This window comes from Oncorhynchus gorbuscha, linkage group LG02 (assembly GCF_021184085.1).
Source record: "Oncorhynchus gorbuscha isolate QuinsamMale2020 ecotype Even-year linkage group LG02, OgorEven_v1.0, whole genome shotgun sequence".
In the NCBI taxonomy this organism is placed as follows: Eukaryota; Metazoa; Chordata; class Actinopteri; order Salmoniformes; family Salmonidae; genus Oncorhynchus; species Oncorhynchus gorbuscha.
This window is the reverse complement of record NC_060174.1, coordinates 11,988,588-12,009,333: the sequence shown is the minus strand read 5'-3', so window position 1 is coordinate 12,009,333 and position 20,746 is coordinate 11,988,588. Positions and strand designations below refer to the sequence as shown.

Below are 20,746 nucleotides of genomic sequence, written 5' to 3'. Positions count from 1 at the left end.
GAAAGATTGGGGGAAAGGAAAGGAGGGATGGTGAGAAATAGAGAAGGGAGAATCTAATTGAAAGTGAAGGAGAGGTGGGCGGAAGGAAGATTAAAACAACTGAAGGACCGACACAGAATGAGATGGATTGATGCAGAGGGAGCAACGCCACTGCTAATGCATATAGGGGAAACACTGCAACGAGTAAACTGTGTTCATATTGTATCAAATATCTCAATCAAAGTTAACCCAGCTTTTAGCTGCTGATTTTTAAAAACGTACTCCTGAAATGTTTGTTATTTTCCTCTGTCAATAGTGTATAGATAGGTGATATTGCATTTAGACACAGACAAATTGAATGTGTTGATTCTACCACACATCTCTGGTGTTGCAGAAGTGTGTGTACTGCCACAAGAACACCAAGCAGATGTGCGGGGCGTGTATCCAGTGTTCCCAGGACAACTGCTCCACCTCCTTCCACGTCACCTGTGCCCACATCGCCGGTGTGCTCATGAAGCCAGCCGATTGGCCCTACGTGGTGTCTGTCACCTGTCACAAGCATAAGAAGACCAATCACAAGGTACAGTAGGGGCACAACATTGTATAATGTTCAGTTATGCAGAACATGCATGCTTCTCTAGCATGTAGAATGAAAAATTCTGTCTATTTGCCACATTTCTACGTTAAACAGCAGCAAAATAATAATCTGTATAATAATGATGTATGATGTCAAGAAAAGTATTAGCTGCACTGTTAAGGTGTACCATTTTCTGATGAAGCCGTCTATCTATGCAATGGCCAGGGGTCTGTACACTGTACAGTGCATTTGGGAAGTATTCAGACCCCTTCCCCTTTTCCACATGTTGTTACGTTACAACCTTATTCTGAAATGGATTTTCTTTCTCATCGATCTACACACAATAACCCATATTGTTGACAGTGTTTTTTTTTTTAGAAATGTTTGCAATTGATTTTTGTTTTAAATCCCTTATTTACATTTCTACAACTTGGAGTCCAATTGTGTTAAATTAAATTGCTTGGACAAGATTTGAAAAGGCGCACACCTGTTTATATAAGGCAGCAGGAGAGTGGAAAGGGAGTATGCCAGTTACAGCAGCGCCTCCCCTGAACGATAACGAAGAGGTAGGTGAGAAGCCTGACCGCGGAGACGGGGGTGAGAAGGTGATGAAGCGTACTTCATGAGCTGTAACCAAAAAACTACTGCCATTTGGAAAGTTTGAGGCGAGGGAGAAAGTGTGGTGGAACAAGCATTGTTAGCTTTGCTAAATATCTTGCTAGCTGGAATGAATTCTCCGTTAGCCAGAGAAATGTTGAGCAACAGACAAAATAACTGATGAAATAATTGAGTTGATGGTGTGAAAATTAGCTGGCTAATAAAGTCAGACAAACATCTTGGCAGCAATCCACCAATCAGGCCTTTATGGTAGAGTGGCCAGATGGAAGCCACTCCTCAGTAAAAGGCACATGACAGCCCGCTTGGAGTCTGCCAAAAGGCAACTAAAAGACTCAGACCATGAGAAACAAGATTCTCTGGTCTGATGAAACCAAGATTGAACTCTTTGGCCTGAATGCCAAGCTTCACGTCTGGAGGAAATCTGGCACCATGTTGGTGGCTAGGACTGTGGCTGTCGTGAAATATCGTCAGCCGGGGATTGTCAAGCAAGTTACTGTCGTTCTCACGGTAAATGACTGTTAATTAACAAACACATTTAGCATCGCCTGGCTTCCTACAAGCCACTGGTGCAGACCTTTTTGAACATCTACATTTTAAAACATCTAATAAATCCATGTAATATAGTCTACACCTTCACAATGAATCCATGTAATATAGCCTACACCTTCACAATGAATCCATGTAATATAGCCTACAACTTCACAATGAATCCATGTAATATAGTCTACACCTTCACAATGAATCTATGTAATATAGCCTACACCTTCACAATGAATCCATGTAATATAGTCTACACCTTCACAATGAATCCATGTAATATAGCCTACACCTTCACAATGAATCCATGTAATATAGCCTACACCTTCACAATGAATCCATGTAATATAGCCTACAACTTCACAATGAATCCATGTAATATAGCCTACACCTTCACAATGAATCCATGTAATATAGTCTACACCTTCACAATGAATCCATGTAATATAGCCTACAACTTCACAATGAATCCATGTAATATAGCCTACACCTTCACAATGAATCCTTGTAATATAGCCTACACCTTCACAACGAATCCATGTAATATAGCCTACACCTTCACAATGAATCCATGTAATATAGCCTACACCTTCACAATGAATCCATGTAATATAGCCTACACCTTCACAATGAATCCATGTAATATAGCCTACACCTTCACAATGAATCCATGTAATATAGCCTACACCTTCACAATGAATCCATTATATATTTTAGACAGGTCTAAAGAAACATGATATGAAGAAAATGTAGTCTATTTCAGAAGAACAGAATAGCGTACTCTTATGTTATGCTATGCCATATGGCTGTGGGCTACACTATAGTTCATTGAGCAGAAATACCAGACAGTGTCACCAGCAAACCACCTCCATGCTTCACAGTGGGAACCACACATGCAGAGATCATCCTCAATTGGGTTGAGGTTGGGTGATTGTGGAGGCCAGGTTAACTAGCCTCCAAAGATGACCTGGCCTCCACATGCAGAGATCATCTGTTCATCTACCCTGCATCTCACAAAGACCGTTGGAACCAAAAATCTCAAATTTTGACTCCTCAGACCAAAGGACAGATTTCCACCGGTCTATTTTCCATTGCTCGTGTTTCTTGGCCCAACCAAGTCTCTTCTTCTTATTGGTGTCCTTTAGTAGTGGTTTCTGCACAACAATTTGACAATGAAGGCCTGATTCACACTGAACAGTTGATGTTGAGATGTGTCTGTTACTTGAACTCTGAAGGATTTATTTGGGCTGCAATTTCTGAGGCTGGCAAACTGTAATGAACGTATTCTCTGTAGCGGAGGTAACTCTGGGTCTTCCGTTCCTGTGGTGGTCCTCATGAGAGCCAGTTTCATCATAGCGCTTCATGGTTTTTGCGACTGCACTTGTGTAGAAACTTTTACATTTCTTGAAATTTTCCGGATTGACTGACCTTCATGTGTTTAAAGTAATGATGGACTGTCGTTTCTCTTTGCTTATTTGAGTTGTTCTTGACATAATATGGACTTGGTCTTTTACCAAATAGGGCTATCTTCTGTATACCACCCCTACCTTGTCACAACTGATTGGCTCAAACGCATTAAGAGGGAAATAAATTCCACAAATGAACTTTTAACCAGGCACACCGGTTAATTGATATGCATTCCAGGTGACTACCTAATGAAGCTGGTTGAGGGAATGCCAAGAGTGTGCAAAGATGTCATCAAAGCAAATCGGGGCTACTTTGAAGAATCTCAACGATAAAATATATTTTGAGTTGTTTTAACACTTTTATTTGGTTACTACATTATTCCATATGTGTTATGTCTATTTATTCTACAAGGAGAAAATAGGAAAAACCCTTGAATGAGTAGTCCAAAATAGTCCAATCTTTTGACTGGTACTGTTTATAATCACACACACACAGTAAAATCTTCCTAATATTGAGTTTTGCCCCCAGAACAGCCTCAATTTGTCGGGGCATGGACTATAAGGTGTCAATAGCGTTCCACAAAGATGGTGGCCCATTTTGGCTCCAATGCTTCCCACAGTTGTCAAGTTGGCTGGATGTATTTTGGGTGGTGGATCATTCTTGATACACGGTAAACTGTTGAGCATGAAAAACCCAGCAGCGTTGCAGTTCTTGACACACACCGCTGCGCCTGACACCCACTATCATACCCCCTGTTCAAAGGCACTTCAATATTTTGTCTTGCCAATTCACCCTTTGAATGGCACACATACACAATCCATGTCTCAAGGCTTAAAAATCCTTCTTTAACCTGTCTTCTCGCCTTCATCTAAACTGATTTGAAGTGGATTTAACAAGTCACATCAATAAGGGATCATGTGGACAATCTTCGTCTGCAAAGAGCAGGTGTTCTTAATGTTTTGTCCACTATGTGCCATTAAATATATAACACTGTCTTTGAATAACTGCGCTAACACCATAGAAATAGAAAGACAATAGATGAAATTTAAAAAGTTTCTATTTTCACACTCCTCCCCTCTCTCTCTAGGCAAGGGTGGGACCAAGGGGGGAGTTTTCTCTTGGTCAGAAGGTAATTGGTCGGAACATCGATGGCTGGTTCTACCCCTGCACCATCATTGGCATGACCTCACAAACCTTCTATGAGGTCAACTTCGATGACGGCTCCTACTGTGACAACATCTTCCCCGAGAACATTGTGGTGAGTCTCTCTCTTTCTCTTTCAATTCAATTCAATTCAAGGGCTTTATTGGCATGGGAAACATGTGTTAACATTGCCAAAGCAAGTGAGGTAGACAACATACAAAGTGAATATATAAAGTGAAAAACAACAAAAATTAACAGTAAACATTACACATACAGAAGTTTAAAAACAGTAAAGACATTACAAATGTCATATTATATATATATATATATACAATGTACAAATAGTTAAATGACACAAGATAAAATGAATAAGCATAAATATGGGTTGTATTTACAATGGTGTTTGTTCTTCACTGGTTGCCCTTTTCTAGTGGCAACAGGTCACAAATCTTAATGCTGTGATGGCACACTGTGGAATTTCACCCAAAAGATATGGGAGTTTTTCAAAATTGGATTTGTTTTCGAATTCTTTTTCGAATTCTCTCTCTCTTTCTCTTTCTCTCTCTCTCTCTCTTTCTCTCTCTCTCTCTCTCTCTCTCTCTCTCTCTCTCTCTCTCTCTCTCTCTCTCTCTCTCTCTCTCTCTCTCTCTCTCTTTCTTTATTTCTCTTTCTTTCTCTCTCTCTCTTTCTTTCTTTCTCTCTCTTTCTCTCTCTTTCTCTCTCTTTCTCTCTCTCTCTCTTTCTCTCTCGTGTTCTCCTTCTCCCCCCCCATTCGCATGCCGTAATAATGTACATATTGCCAAAGCTTATTTTGGATATTTACAATATAAAAATGAGAATCAAAATTGTCAATGGGACAACAATAACCGAGGGTGAAAATAGACATGGAACAATAAGCATACAGTAGAGGACATGTGCAGGTTGATTGGTCTGTCAGACACTGTCCTTCAACTTATAGCAGGCAGCAATGTAGTGCGCTGCCAACCCACAGCTCTCCGTGTCCTCCCCCAACAGGACGGGTAGCCTATCCTCATCAGAGAGCTCTTTGAAACCTTGAATAAGAGTTTCAAATTTGGGAAAATGACACTGTAAATATTTTATATTTTTGACATTTTGTCAGGAAATGCAGCTCTGTCTCAGGTTCTGCTGTTGTACAGTGGTTGCACAGCCTTTCCTCTACAGGGAGCCAGGTTTTCCTGTGTCTACCCTTCTCAAAGGCAAGGCTGTGCTCACGGAGCCTATACTTTGTCAAGGTTTTTCTAAGGTTTTGATCAGTAACCATGGTCAAATATTTAGCCAAGGTGTACTGTCGGTTTAGGGCCAGATAGCACTGCATTTTGCTTTGTGCTTGTGTTTGTGTTTCCCAATAAGCAATATAGTTTTGTTTTGACTGTGTTGTAATTTGGTTTATCCTGATTGATCGGATGTTCTCTCTCTCTCTCTCTGTCAGCCAGCCTCTCTCTCTCTCTCTCTCTCTCTCTCTCTCTCTCTCTCTCTCTCTCTCTCTCTCTCTCTCTCTCTCTCTCTCTCGCTCTCGCTCTCTGTCAGCCAGCCCCTCTCTCTCTCTCTCTCTCTCTCTCTCTCTCTCTCTCTGTCAGCAAGCCTCTCTCTCGCTCTCTCTCTCTCTCGCTCTCTCTTTGTCGATCTCAGCCATGGTGAGGTGACCATGATATGTGTTGACATAGTGACAACATAATGACAGATCAAAGCAATGGCTATAGAATGACATATCTAGTGAATGTTAGATGCATCAAATCCTAACCTGTTCCTCAAATCAATCACTCTGTTCTCTCCCTCCCTCCAGAGTCACGACTGTCTTCGTAACGGTCCCCCAGAGACCAGCGAGCTGATGTTGGTCCACAACATGGAGGGCCAGGCGCTCAACGCCTCCTACGTCAAGGATCACGTGCACAAGTACTACCAGGTGAGAGTAGCGTTGCCAGTACAGAGTCACTGTGCAGGGGCACCGGTTAGTGGAGGTAGTATGTACATGTAGGTAGAGTTAATTAATGTGACTATGCATAGATGACAACAGAGAGTAGCAGTGGTGGGGTCTGGGTAGACATTTGACTAGATGTTCATTGAGGTCAAGTTGATTGGTTGAATCCGGGGATGTTAGTGCCTGCATACCCTGTGTACTTCCTTGTAGATCTGAAAGGACTGGTTATGTAAATGGGTTCAAATCAATGTAGCTTATCTCCACATGAGACTACGTTGGAGGTTTGAAAACATCTTGACAGATTTAGGCGATCAAAGTCAACAGTGCATATCAGAGGGCTAGGTGTTTTTTTAAGTGCATGCTCTTCAACCGATCGCTGCCCGCACCCGTCCGCCCACCTAGCATCACTACTCTGGATGGTTCTGACTTAGAATATGTGGACAACTATAAATACCTAGGTGCCTGGTAAGACTGTAAACTCTCCTTCCAGACTCACATTAAGCATCTCCAATTCTAAATTAAATCTAGAATCGGCTTCCTATTTCACAAAGCCTCCTTCACTCATGCTATCAAACATGCCCTCGTAAAACTGACCATCTTACCGATCCTCGACTTCAGTGATGTCATCTATAAAATAGCCTCCAACACTCTACTCAACAAATTGGATGCAGTCTATTACAGTGCCATCCGTTTTGTCACCAAAGCACCATATACTACCCACCACTGCAACCTGTGTGCGCTCGTTGGCTGGTCCTTGCTACATATCCGTCGCCAAACCCACTGGCTCCAGGTCATTTAAGTCTTTGCTAGTTTTGTGTCTTTAATATCATTAAATGAAGACTTTTAAAAGTTTTTGTCAAAGATTCTCTGTAATTAGTATTACGTGATATTAGTAGTATTAGTAGTATTAAACTGATTCATCATGTAACTGTAATTAACTAGGAAGTCGGGGCACCAAGGAAAAATATTCAGATTACAAAGTTATAATTTCCTAATAACTTTTCAGATTATTTTATATCTGATCAAGTCTTCAAATTAATGAATTATTTACTTTACTTCACGTTAGTTTCATTCCAAACGTCGTACATTGTTGGTTATCTGCACGAACCCAGTCTTCACTATGAGTCATCCATACATCAATTGTCTTAAATAATTTATTTACTAACTATGTAATTCACAGAAATGCATAAACAACAGTAGATAGTTACAAGGAAATGATAACGGAGTTTCCCTAGTGGGAACAAAAAGGGGACAAAAAGGAAGTGGGGGTCAGCTGAGAAGTCACTACAGAGTTGATAATTATAGCAATTGAAATGCTAATCCTTTGCACATGCTAATCCTTTGCACACGTTCACTCATTCGGGAACAAATGCAATCAATATATATATTTACGCTCAGTGTGTCGTCATGATCGCTGTTGAAAAGTGTTTTCTTTTGTAGAATGGCCGTCCTCTCTCTGTCACGGTTAGCATGGATCGTTCAGAGTGACATTCATTATTTTCGTTATAGAATGGATGTTTCGGCAGTTGTCGTTCTTCGCATTCAATGATACCGAATTCCTACCTGCAGACTAGTAATTAATATCAAAGACTTGTTCTTATTCTGTCGGTATCGATCGTCTAAGAGTTTAACCATGTGGTATGGTTAAAAGATTCAGCAATGGCCTGCAACCTTTGTCCCATTGTAATGGAGAAAAACATGGTCTACTGAGAATTTCTTAAAGTTGGGGTTTTATTCGGAATTGCAGAAAAAGGCCTGTCACAGGATGTCCGACCCTAACTGGGCTCATGTGCGGTCCTCTGATTTAGTTAAACTCAAAAGGGATTTGGAGTTTCCTTCATTAAACAGTCCAAAATTACATTACACAATTATACAAACAGTATCATCCTCACTCATTCATCGTATACGACAATTAGATGTAAACCTAATTTCTGAGGCTATTATATAAACAGCGTTATGGTAATGTGGCCGCACCGTCTCCCATGAGCTTCACCAAAATTGTACCAAACGGACCAGTTCGTAGCTGGATTCTTCACCGATCTTTTATACCTTCTCCAGAACATAAATGTTGTTTGGACCATAAATGTTGTTCGGAGGTGGAAGAAATTCCTTTGTTCTCTATGAAAATTCACTCTGTCTCTATACTGTGGCTATGAGGAGATAATCTCTTTGAGGAATTTACGATCTCTCTGACCACAGCAGCCTAGTTGTAGGAGGCAGGGAGAGGGGGATGGGGCTTACTGTTCCCAAAGAGGGCAACGTCATGACACTAGGTAAAGCCCCGCCTTATCTCAGCTCACTGGTCACCATAGCAACACCCACCCGTAGCACGTGCTCCAGCAGGTATATTTCACTGGTCATCCCCAAAGCCAACACTTCCTTTGGCCGCCTTTCCTTCCAGGTCTCTGCTGCCAATGACTGGAACGAATTGCATAAATCACTGAAGCTGGAGTCTTATATCTCCCTCTCTAACTTTAAGCATCAGCTGTCAGAACAGCTTACCGATCACTGTACCTGTAAATAGCACACCCAACTACCTCATCCCCATAATGTTACTTACCTTCTTGCTCTTTTGCACCCCAGTATCTCTACTTGCTCATCATCATCTGCACATCTATCACTCCAGTGTTAATGCTAAATTGTAATTATTTTCGCCTATGTCCTATTTATTGCCTACCTCTACATTTGCACACACCCTATATAGATTTGTATTTTATTTTGTGCTATTGACTGTACGTTTGTTTATGTTTAACTCTGTTGTTTTTGTCGCACTGCTTTGCTTTATCTTGGTCAGGTTGCAGTTGTAAATGAGAAATTGTTCTCAACTAGCCTCCCTGGTTAAATAAAGGTGAAAAATATATATTTTTTAAATAAATAAAAAAGGTGGTGCCACTGTATATTTTCATTATATATTCTAGGATGCATGGACGGGTTAAGAACTATTTATTTCCCTTAAAATGTCCTTATGACAACTTTAGGCAGTCTTTATAATGGTCCACTCCATCTACATTGAACCCCCAGCCTTGTACCAAGTTGGTTCTACAACGGGAGCCTTTTTTACACCACAACTTAGGTGACTTTGACTTTCCAGCACAGTGCTTATCTGAGCGTTTCCAGCACAGTGCTTATCTGAGTGTTTCCAGCACAGTGCTTATCTGAGTGTTTCCAGCACAGTGCTTATCTGAGTGTTTCCAGCACAGTGCTTATCTGAGTGTTTCCAGCACAGTGCTTATCTGAGTGTTTCCAGCACAGTGCTTATCTGAGTGTTTCCAGCACAGTGCTTATCTGAGTGTTTCCAGCACAGTGCTTATCTGAGTGTTTCCAGCACAGTGCTTATCTGAGTGTTTCCAGCACAGTGCTTATCTGAGTGTTTCCAGCACAGTGCTTATCTGAGTGTTTCCAGCACAGTGCTTATCTGAGTGTTTCCAGCACAGTGCTTATCTGAGTGTTTCCAGCACAGTGCTTATCTGAGTGTTTCCAACACAGTGCGTATCTGAGCGTTTCCAGCACAGTGCTTATCTGAGCGTTTCCAGCACAGTGCTTATCTGAGCGTTTCCAGCACAGTGCTTATCTGAGCGTTTCCAGCACAGTGCTTATCTGAGCGTTTCCAGCACAGTGCTTATCTGAGCGTTTCCAGCACAGTGCTTATCTGAGCGTTTCCAGCACAGTGCGTATCTGAGCGTTTCCAGCACAGTGCTTATCTGAGCGTTTCCAGCACAGTGCTTATCTGAGCGTTTCCAGCACAGTGCTTATCTGAGCGTTTCCAGCACAGTGCTTATCTGAGCGTTTCCAACACAGTGCTTATCTGAGCGTTTCCAGCACAGTGCTTATCTGAGCGTTTCCAGCACAGTGCTTATCTGAGCGTTTCCAGCACAGTGCTTATCTGAGCGTTTCCAACACAGTGCTTATCTGAGCGTTTCCAACACAGTGCTTATCTGAGCGTTTCCAGCACAGTGCTTATCTGAGCGTTTCCAACACAGTGCTTATCTGAGCGTTTCCAGCACAGTGCTTATCTGAGCGTTTCCAGCACAGTGCTTATCTGAGCGTTTCCAGCACAGTGCTTATCTGAGCGTTTCCAGCACAGTGCTTATCTGAGCGTTTCCAGCACAGTGCGTATCTGAGCGTTTCCAGCACAGTGCTCTGGTAGATTATGGCAGATTATCTTGCTGCAGTGGGCATTGAAACGTAGTGGAGAGTGTTATCATTGCAGGTACGTGTGGAGAATTTATGGTGTGACACGTAGAGTGCCTGTGAGGTATAAAGCTTAGAGGAGAGGTCCCTGGTACTGGAGGAACACAACTCCTCTGAACACACACACACACACACAGATCCTTGTGAACACTTCCACACTCTCAGCCTGGGCGATATGACAAGACAAATGGCACACACCCACGTACACAACATGGTTCGTCCAACATCTCACTCCAAATCATGGGCATTAATATGGAGTTGGTCCCCCCCTTTGCTGCTATAACAGCCTCCACTCTTCTGGGAAGGCTTTCCACTAGATGTTGGAACATTGCTGCGGGAACTTGCTTCTATTCAGCCACAAGCATTAGTGAGGTCAGGCAACTGATGTTGGACGATTAGGCCTGGCTCACAGTCTGTGTTCAGTCTGTTTGAGGTCAGGGCTCTGTACAGGCCAGTCAAGTTTTTCAACACCGATCTCGACAAACCATATCTGTATGGACCTCACTCTGTGCGCGGGGGGGGGGCATTGTTATGCTGAAACAGGAAAGGGTCTTCCCCAAACTGTTGCCACAAAGTTGGAAGCACAGAATCGTCTAGAGTGTCATTGTATGTGTGTCGGTCTGACTAGATGTAGTATGCATGTGACTATATGGTTATGCCTCTGTGTGTGTGTTTCTAATCACAGGATGGGACTGGGGAGGAGGGTGTGTGGTGTGTGTGTTTCTAATCACAGGATGGGACTGGGGAGGAGGGTTCGTGTGTGTGTTTCTAATCACAGGATGGGACTGGGGAGGAGGGTGTGTGTGTGTGTGTGTGTGTGTGTGTGTGTGTGTGTGTGTGTGTGTGTGTGTGTGTGTGTGTGTGTGTGTGTGTGTGTGTGTGTGTGTGTGTGTGTGTGTGTGTGTGTGTGTGTGTGTGTGTGTGTGTGTGTGTGTGTGTGTGTGTTTCTAATCACAGGATTGGACTGGGGAGGAGGGTGTGTGGTGTGTGTGTTTCTAATCACAGGATGGGACTGGGGAGGAGGGTTTGTGTGTGTGTGTGTTTCTAATCACAGGATGGGACTGGGGAGGAGGGTTTGTGTGTGTGTGTGTTTCTAATCACAGGATGGGACTGGGGAGGAGGGTGTGTGGTGTGTGTGTTTCTAATCACAGGATGGGACTGGGGAGGAGGGTGTGTGGTGTGTGTGTTTCTAATCACAGGATGGGACTGGGGAGGAGGGTGTGTGGTGTGTGTGTTTCTAATCACAGGATGGGACTGGGGAGGAGGGTGTGTGGTGTGTGTGTTTCTAATCATAGGATGGGACTGGGGAGGAGGGTGTGTGGTGTGTGTGTTTCTAATCACAGGATGGGACTGGGGAGGAGGGTGTGTGGTGTGTGTGTTTCTAATCACAGGATGGGACTGGGGAGGAGGGTGTGTGGTGTGTGTGTGTATCTAATCACAGGATGGGACTGGGGAGGAGGGTGTGTGGTGTGTGTGTTTCTAATCACAGGATGGGACTGGGGAGGAGGGTGTGTGGTGTGTGTGTTTCTAATCACAGGATGGGACTGGGGAGGAGGGTGTGTGTGTGTGTTTCTAATCACAGGATGGGACTGGGGAGGAGGGTGTGTGGTGTGTGTGTTTCTAATCACAGGATGGGACTGGGGAGGAGGGTTTGTGTGTGTGTGTGTTTCTAATCACAGGATGGGACTGGGGAGGAGGGTTTGTGTGTGTGTGTTTCTAATCACAGGATGGGACTGGGGAGGAGGGTGTGTGGTGTGTGTGTGTTTCTAATCACAGGATGGGACTGGGGAGGAGGGTGTGTTGTGTGTGTGTTTCTAATCACAGGATGGGACTGGGGAGGAGGGTTTGTGTGTGTGTTTCTAATCACAGGATGGGACTGGGGAGGAGGGTGTGTGGTGTGTGTGTTTCTAATCACAGGATGGGACTGGGGAGGAGGGTGTGTGGTGTGTGTGTTTCTAATCACAGGATGGGACTGGGGAGGAGGGTGTGTGTGTGTGTGTGTGTGTGTGTGTGTGTGTGTGTGTGTGTGTGTGTGTGTGTGTGTGTGTGTGTGTGTGTGTGTGTGTGTTTCTAATCACAGGATGGGACTGGGGAGGAGGGTTTGTGTGTGTGTGTTTCTAATCACAGGATGGGACTGGGGAGGAGTGTGTGTGTGTGTGTGTTTCTAATCTCAGGATGGGACTGGGGAGGAGGGTGTGTGTGTGTGTGTTTCTAATCACAGGATGGGACTGGGGAGGAGGGTGTGTGTGTGTGTGTGCGCGCTAATCTCAGAGTTTCACAGTGCTTGTATGTGTTGTCTCTCTCTCTCTCTCTCTCTCTCTCTCTCTCTCTCTCTCTCTCTCTCTCTGTCTCTCTCTCTCTCTCACTCTCTCTCTCTGTCTCTCTCTCTCTCTCACTCATTCCCACTCTCTCATGATGCTGGCGAATCACCTGCTCTCTCTCACATACACATTTGTACGCACGGCAGAGCCACACGACACGACAGAGCCACACGACACGACAGAGCCACACGACATGACAGAGCCAAACGACAGAGCCACACGACACGACAGAGCCACACGACAGAGCCACACGACACGACAGAGCCACACGACAGAGCCACACGACAGAGCCACACGACAGAGCCACACGACACGACAGAGCCACACGACACGACAGAGCCACACGACACGACAGAGCCACACGACACGACAGAGCCACACGACACGACAGAGCCACACGACAGAGCCACACGACACGACAGAGCCACACGACAGAGCCACACGACACGACAGAGCCACACGACAGAGCCACACGACACGACAGAGCCACACGACACGACAGAGCCACACCACACGACACGACAGAGTCACACGACAGAGCCACACGACACGACAGAGCCGCACGACACGGCAGAGCCACACGGCAGAGCCACACGACAGAGCCACACGACAGAGCCACACGACACGACAGAGCCACACGACACGACAGAGCCACACGACAGAGCCGCACGACACGACAGAGCCGCACGACACGACAGAGCCGCACGACACGACAGAGCCGCACGACACGACAGAGCCACACGACACGACAGAGCCGCAAGACAGTCACACACACCAAGATAACATGGCACAAAGGGTGTCTTCAAATTATGTTACTGGATTTTGTCCTCCTGACAATCCTGGGCTTTGTTGTTTTTTCTGTGTTGTTTTGAGTATGACCCTTAATTAACTCTCCCACTCTTTCCATCTCTCTCTTCTCTCCTTTTCAGGTGGAGTTCCAAGATGAGTCCCAGCTGTTACTGAAGCAAACAGAGATCCATTCGCTGGAGCTGGACCTGCCCAAGAGGGTCTGCACTCGCCTGGTACGAGACCACCTGACGCCCACCCACTATGGCTGGGGAGGCAGGGGTGGGCTGGGGAGGGAGGGAGGCAGGGGTGGGCTGGGGAGGGAGGGAGGCAGGGGTGGGCTGGGGAGGAAGGGAGGCAGGGGTGGGCTGGGGAGGAAGGAAGGCAGGGGTGGGCTGGGGAGGAAGGAAGGCAGGGGTGGGCTGGGGAAGAAGGGAGGCAGGGGTGGGGTGGGCTGGGGAGGGGTGGGCTGGGGAGGAAGGAAGGCAGGGGTGGGCTGGGGAGGAAGGAAGGCAGGGGTGGGCTGGGGAAGAAGGGAGGCAGGGGTGGGCTGGGGAAGAAGGGAGGCAGGGGTGGGGTGGGCTGGGGAGGGGTGGGCTGGGGAGGAAGGAAGGCAGGGGTGGGCTGGGGGAAGAAGGGAGGCAGGGGTGGGGTGGGCTGGGGAGGGGTGGGCTGGGGAGGAATGGAGGCAGGGGTGGGCTGGGGAGAGAGGGAGGGAGGCAGGGGTGGGCTGGGGATGTTATTCCACACTATCATGTTATTCTACACTATGTTGTGGAGTTGTCAGTCATGGCTGTGTTGAGCCTTTTTATAAAATGCATATTTTACGTGATGCTCCTGAAATATCCATCCTTCCTGTCTGGTTGTAGGGGTTTGAAGGGTGTAGGAGCTCAACGTAGGAGAGAAGTGATCATCATGTGGATGGCATGCCAATATTTTTACCATCAGCTGTCTCTTCCTGTCTAGGCAATACCAACCCAGGAAGCCCTTCTGTCAGGAGACGAACCACAGGCAGCCAAGAGGCCTCGCCTCCCCGCCCTTCACCCCACACCTCAAGCCCCCATGGACCCCAGATGCCAAACCCCAGCTACAGGCCCTGTACCTCACAGTATTACACCTCACACACCTAGCCATGCTCCTGGTCCCTCCAACACTGATATCAGCGCCCTTACCCTCACCCAGGCTTTGGCAATACCCATCTCCGAGCCCACCCTCACCCCAATGCCAACTCTCACTGATCCTCTCCCAGCCCCGTCGGCCCTAGCCGCTCCTCTGCTGCCCCTCTCCCCAGCCGTGCCCTTCCAGGACCAGGGTGAAGTTTACACAGCCAGGTCCGTGCCCTTCCAGGACCAGGGTGAAGCTTACACAGCCAGGTCCGTGTCCTTCCAGGACCAGGGTGAAGTTTACACAGCCAGGTCCGTGCCCTTCCAGGACCAGGGTGAAGTTTACACAGCCAGGTCCATGCCCTTCCAGGACCAGGGTGAAGTTTACACAGCCAGGTCCATGCCCTTCCAGGACCAGGGTGAAGCTTACACAGCCAGGTCCATGCCCTTCCAGGACCAGGGTGAAGGATACACGCCCAGCTCCAGCTACGTGTCCTACATGGAGACGCTGCTCAATACACACTTCCCCCCTCAGGAAGATGGACCCGGGCCCCTGTTTTAATGAGACGCCACCACTCTGCCGTGATAGCTAGGCTAACAGGAGCTAAGCTAATGCTAGGAAAGATAATGTAATCTATGCTAAAGGAGGCTAAGTGATAGACAGTAGCATCTGTTACAGAATGCAGATAAAGCACTCCTCAGTTGCATGTCTTTTTTTTTTTAAGGGTGGGTGGGGTGTGGGGGGGGTTGTCACTGCTGTGGTGTGGTTATGGGCTGTTGTCAGCTGAAGAGGAGGCTTCTTTGTGGTGTGGTTATGGGCTGTTCCTAGAACTGCAGCAGAAGAGGAGGCTTCTTTGTGGTGTGGTTATGGGCTGTTCCTAGAACTGCAGCAGAAGAGGAGGCTTCTTTGTGGTGTGGTTATGGGCTGTTCCTAGAACTGCAGCAGAAGAGGAGGCTTCTTTGTGGTGTGGTTATGGGCTGTTCCTAGAACTGCAGCAGAAGAGGAGGCTTCTTTGTGGTGTGGTTATGGGCTGTTCCTAGAACTGCAGCAGAAGAGGAGGCTTCTTTGTGGTGTGGTTATGGGCTGTTCCTAGAACTGCAGCAGAAGAGGAGGCTTCTTTGTGGTGTGGTTATGGGCTGTTCCTAGAACTGCAGCTGAAGAGGAGGCTTCTTTGTGGTGTGGTTATGGGCTGTTCCTAGAACTGCAGCAGAAGAGGAGGCTTCTTTGTGGTGTGGTTATGGGCTGTTCCTAGAACTGCAGCAGAAGAGGAGGCTTCTTTGTGGTGTGGTTATGGGCTGTTCCTAGAACTGCAGCTGAAGAGGAGGCTTCTTTGTGGTGTGGTTATGGGCTGTTCCTAGAACTGCAGCTGAAGAGGAGGCTTCTTTGTGGTGTGGTTATGGGCTGTTCCTAGAACTGCAGCTGAAGAGGAGGCTTCTTTGTGGTGTGGTTATGGGCTGTTCCTAGAACTGCAGCAGAAGAGGAGGCTTCTTTGTGGTGTGGTTATGGGCTGTTCCTAGAACTGCAGCTGAAGAGGAGGCTTCTTTTCCACTTCTTCTGTGTTTGTCTGCCATTTGTGCGAAACGCAAAATGTATAGACACGAATAGACTCACAAGCATCATCACCTTACCTCTTTCTATCCATTTATTTACCCGCTTTTACAGAACGGTGACGTCAGCTTTTTTTTGTGTTCATCTATGAAACCAGCAACAACTATTTTTAATAGAAGCTTTACCAACTGCTTACAATGGAACAGAACAGCATATGGACAGAATATTTGTGTACAGTTTCAATAATGTATTTTTGTTTGTGCGAGGTCCTGGGGAAAGGGTGGAGATGTATTACAGGGGGGTTGACAAGTATTTAAATGTCTTATTCATATATTGATATAAAATCCTTGTACAAAGATAAAACATTTTGTTGGGTGGGAATGCAACCATGGTAGTTACACTTTATTGTAATCTTGTCTGCAGAACCATTGAATTTTGTGAAGATGTGTTGCAGTGGTTCTGAATGTGTCCCTGTATCGAACAAACCCAAAAACCATCATGTTCACATTGCTCACGTTTTCCAACTCCAGAACTTCTCTGGGCTTTGTTTTGTAGCATTCTTCCTAAAAATCAATGTTACTATTCGACGTTGTCTGTTCGTATGACTATTCTTTCTATGTTTATTTTGTGAATATATTAACCTCACGAGGTGATCCGAGTAAATGCTTTGATTATGAAATGATGATCCTTTTGAGATTTTAGAGAGAGGTAAATTGAATTTCTACTCCAGTAAACAAGACCTGCATTTTCAAATGGTATGTTAACTATCTTTATAGAGGTGCTATCCTGTATGACTGGGGAAGCATGCTTCTCATACCCACAGTCACATTATACATAGTGCAAGCCTTTGTGTGTGAATCAAATCTGTTAATGTCATACTAGCCATGTAATTGAACTGTTATTACAATAGAATGTCATGACAGATCAATGTTCCTATGTGGAAACCTACTGTGAAGAGGCTTTATTTCATAGGAATTAAACTGAGTTGTTATAGCCAGCTTGTGTAGTGTTCCTTTCCTTTTGCATGTTTATAACCCATCTGTTATAACCCATCTCTTCGCCCGCTCTCCTCCTCCTCCGTCTGTCTGTCCTTGCTCATCCTGCACACCACTCATTCCCTGCAGGTCAATGCGGCTGGAGCTCAGCGGAGGTATAACTACAGCTGTTACTGCTCCCCTGTTCTCTGGCAACAACACAAGCAGAATCCCAAAGAGGCTCATGTTTTAAAGGAGGGGAAAGTGCTCCAAAGCCCAAAGGGGGTCACCATTTGATTTTTACTGCCCTTAAGTGTATTTCTCCTCATCTGCCAAGTGTAATCTTGCCGTCGAATTCTCTACTGCGCTCATACATTCCCCTTTGTGGTTTTAAAGGAATGGACTGGTGTAAGTAATGGACTGGTGTAAACTCCCTCCAACCATACTTGTGCACCAATCCAACGCCTTTAAACCCCTGTGTCTTGACTTGGATAAAATGTGATATTTTTTTTGATGCTCTCTTCAGCAATGAAGTTTGAAGACAGTGGATTAAAATATCTATATTGGTTTCAGATTCAGATTGCAATAATTTTGTTATTATACAAAATATAAACACAAAGCAACACTTCATGAATATAGTAGATTACAAATGTAATTCAGTTTTATTCAATTGTGAATTGAATCAAAAGTGGAACAATGAGTTCTCTTTTATTGTAGTCAACAATCATTTTGTTTAATTGTATGTGACAGGGAGCCTAGCGGTTAGAGCATTGGGCCAGTAACCGAAAGGTCGCTGCTTTGAATAGCCGAGCCAACAAGCTAAATATGTATGTGCTCTTGAGCAAGGCACTAAACCCTCATTTTCTCCAGGGGCGCTGTACTACCATGGCTGACCCCCTACTACCATGGCTGACCCTGTACTACCATGGCTGACCATGTGCTACCATGGCTGACCTTGTACTACCATGGCTGACCTTGTACTACCATGGCTTGACCCTCTACTACCATGGCTGACCTTGTACTACCATGGCTGACCTTGTACTACCATGGCTTGACCCTCTACTACCATGGCTGACCTTGTACTACCATGGCTGACCCTGTACTACCATGACTGACCATGTACTACTATGGCTGACCCTGTACTACCATGGCTGACCCTGTGCTACCATGACTGACCCTGTACCACCATGGCTGACCCTGTACTACCATTGCTGACCCTGTGCTACCATGACTGACCCTGTGCTACCATGGCTGACCCTGTACTACCATGGCTGACCCTCTACTACCATGGCTGACCCTCTACTACCATGGCTGACCCTGTACTACCATGGCTGACCCTTCACTACTACCATTGCTGACCCTCTACTACCATGGCTGACCCTGTACTACCATGGCTGACCCTGTACTACCATGGCTGACCCTGTACTACCATGGCTGACCCTGTACTAATTTGTAAGTCGCTCTGGATAAGAGCGTCTGCTAAATGACTTAAATGTAATGTAAATGTACTATCATGGCTGACCCTTCACTACTACCATGGCTGACCCTGTACTACTACCAATGCTGACCATGTACTACCATGGCTGACCCTCTACTACCATGGCTGACCCTCTACTACCATGGCTGACCCTGTACTACCATGGCTGACCCTCTACTACCATGGCTGACCCTCTACTACCATGGCTGACCCTGTACTACCATGGCTGACCCTCTACTACCATGGCTGACCCTGTACTACCATGGCTGACCCTGTACTACCATGGCTGACCCTGTACTACCATGGCTGACCCTGTACTACCATGGCTGACCCTGTACTACCATGGCTGACCCTGTACTACCATGGCTGACCCTCTACTACCATGGCTGACCCTCTACTACCATGGCTGACCCTGTACTACCATGGCTGATCCTGTACTACCATGGCTGACCCTGTACTACCATGGCTGACCCTGTACTACCATGGCTGACCCTGTACTACCATGGCTGACCCTGTACTACCATGGCTGACCCTGTACTACCATGGCTGACCCTGTACTACCATGGCTGACCCTCTACTACATGGCTGACCCTGTACTACCATGGCTGACCCTGTACTACCATGGCTGACCCTGTACTACCATGGCTGACCCTGTACTACCATGGCTGACCCTGTACTACCATGGCTGACCCTCTACTACCATGGCTGACCCTCTACTACCATGGCTGACCCTCTACTACCATGGCTGACCCTCTACTACCATGGCTGACCCTCTACTACCATGGCTGACCCTGTACTACCATGGCTGACCCTGTACTACCATGGCTGACCCTGTACTACCATGGCTGACCCTGTACTACCATGGCTGACCCTGTACTACCATGGCTGACCCTCTACTACCATGGCTGACCCTGTACTACCATGGCTGACCCTATACTACCATGGCTGACCCTGTACTACCATGGCTGACCCTGTACTACCATGGCTGACCCTGTACTACCATGGCTGACCCTGTACTACCATGGCTGACCCTGTACTACCATGGCTGACCCTGTACTACCATGGCTGACCCTCTACTACCATGGCTGACCCTCTACTACCATGGCTGACCCTGTACTACCATGGCTGACCCTGTACTACCATGGCTGACCCTGTACTACCATGGCTGACCCTGTACTACCATGGCTGACCCTGTACTACCATGGCTGACCCTCTACTACCATGGCTGACCCTGTACTACCATGGCTGACCCTGTACTACCATGGCTGACCCTGTACTACCATGGCTGACCCTCTACTACCATGGCTGACCCTCTACTACCATGGCTGACCCTGTACTACCATGGCTGACCCTGTACTACCATGGCTGACCCTCTACTACCATGGCTGACCCTCTACTACCATGGCTGACTATCCATTGCTAACTTTAGATCGTATTGCCGATCGTATTGCCAGGCGTATTGCCAGGCGTTAGCGTTTCCCCCCCATCCTCAATTGGTTTAGACATGATTATTCTGCCCCCTGGCTGAGTATAGAGAGACATATGGTGTCTCTTATTGTCCTGGAAGAGGTGGTCTCCACTGATATATCCCTTAACCAATGTAATATGGTGTCTCTTATTGTCCTGGAAGAGGTGGTCTCCACTGATATAGCCCTTAACCTATGTAATATGGTGTCTCTTATTGCCCTGGAAGAGGTGGTCTCCACTGATATAGCCCTTAACCAATGTAATATGGTGTCTCTTATTGTCCTGGAAGAGGTGGTCTCCACTGATATATCCCTTAACCAATGTAATATGGTGTCTCTTATTGTCCTGGAAGAGGTGGTCTCCACTGATATCCCTGAAACAATGAAATATGGTGTCTCTTATTGCCCTGGAAGAGGTGGTCTCCACTGATATAGCCCTTAACCAATGTAATATGGTGTCTCTTATTGTCCTGGAAGAGGTGTTCTCCACTGATAGAGCCCTTAACCAATGTAATATGGTGTCTCTTATTGCCCTGGAAGAGGTGGTCTCCACTGATATAGCCCTTAACCAATGTAATATGGTGTCTCTTATTGCCCTGGAAGAGGTGGTCTCCACTGATATATCCCTTAACCAATGTAATATGGTGTCTCTTATTGTCCTGGAAGAGGTGGTCTCCAC

The 20,746-nt window shown here is 46.2% G+C and overlaps 1 protein-coding gene across 4 annotated transcripts in view; it reads left to right on the top strand.

Annotated features, from left to right (window-relative positions):
• The window catches only part of LOC123997156 (lysine-specific demethylase 4B-like), a 90,793-nt gene extending 75,448 nt beyond the window's left edge, over positions 1 to 15,345 (top strand). For 2 of the 4 annotated variants that reach the window (XM_046301268.1, XM_046301258.1), the window contains exons 18-22: positions 374 to 559; positions 4,206 to 4,376; positions 6,066 to 6,185; positions 13,642 to 13,734; positions 14,465 to 15,345. In XM_046301268.1, coding sequence (XP_046157224.1) covers positions 374 to 559; positions 4,206 to 4,376; positions 6,066 to 6,185; positions 13,642 to 13,734; positions 14,465 to 15,163 — 1,269 coding nt within the window. In that variant the 3' untranslated portion in view covers positions 15,164 to 15,345. The remainder of the gene's footprint in view (positions 1 to 373; positions 560 to 4,205; positions 4,377 to 6,065; positions 6,186 to 13,641; positions 13,735 to 14,464) is intronic. The other 2 variants (XM_046301275.1, XM_046301281.1) reach the window with 2 other exon arrangements.
• The last annotated feature ends 5,401 nt before the right edge of the window (positions 15,346 to 20,746 follow it).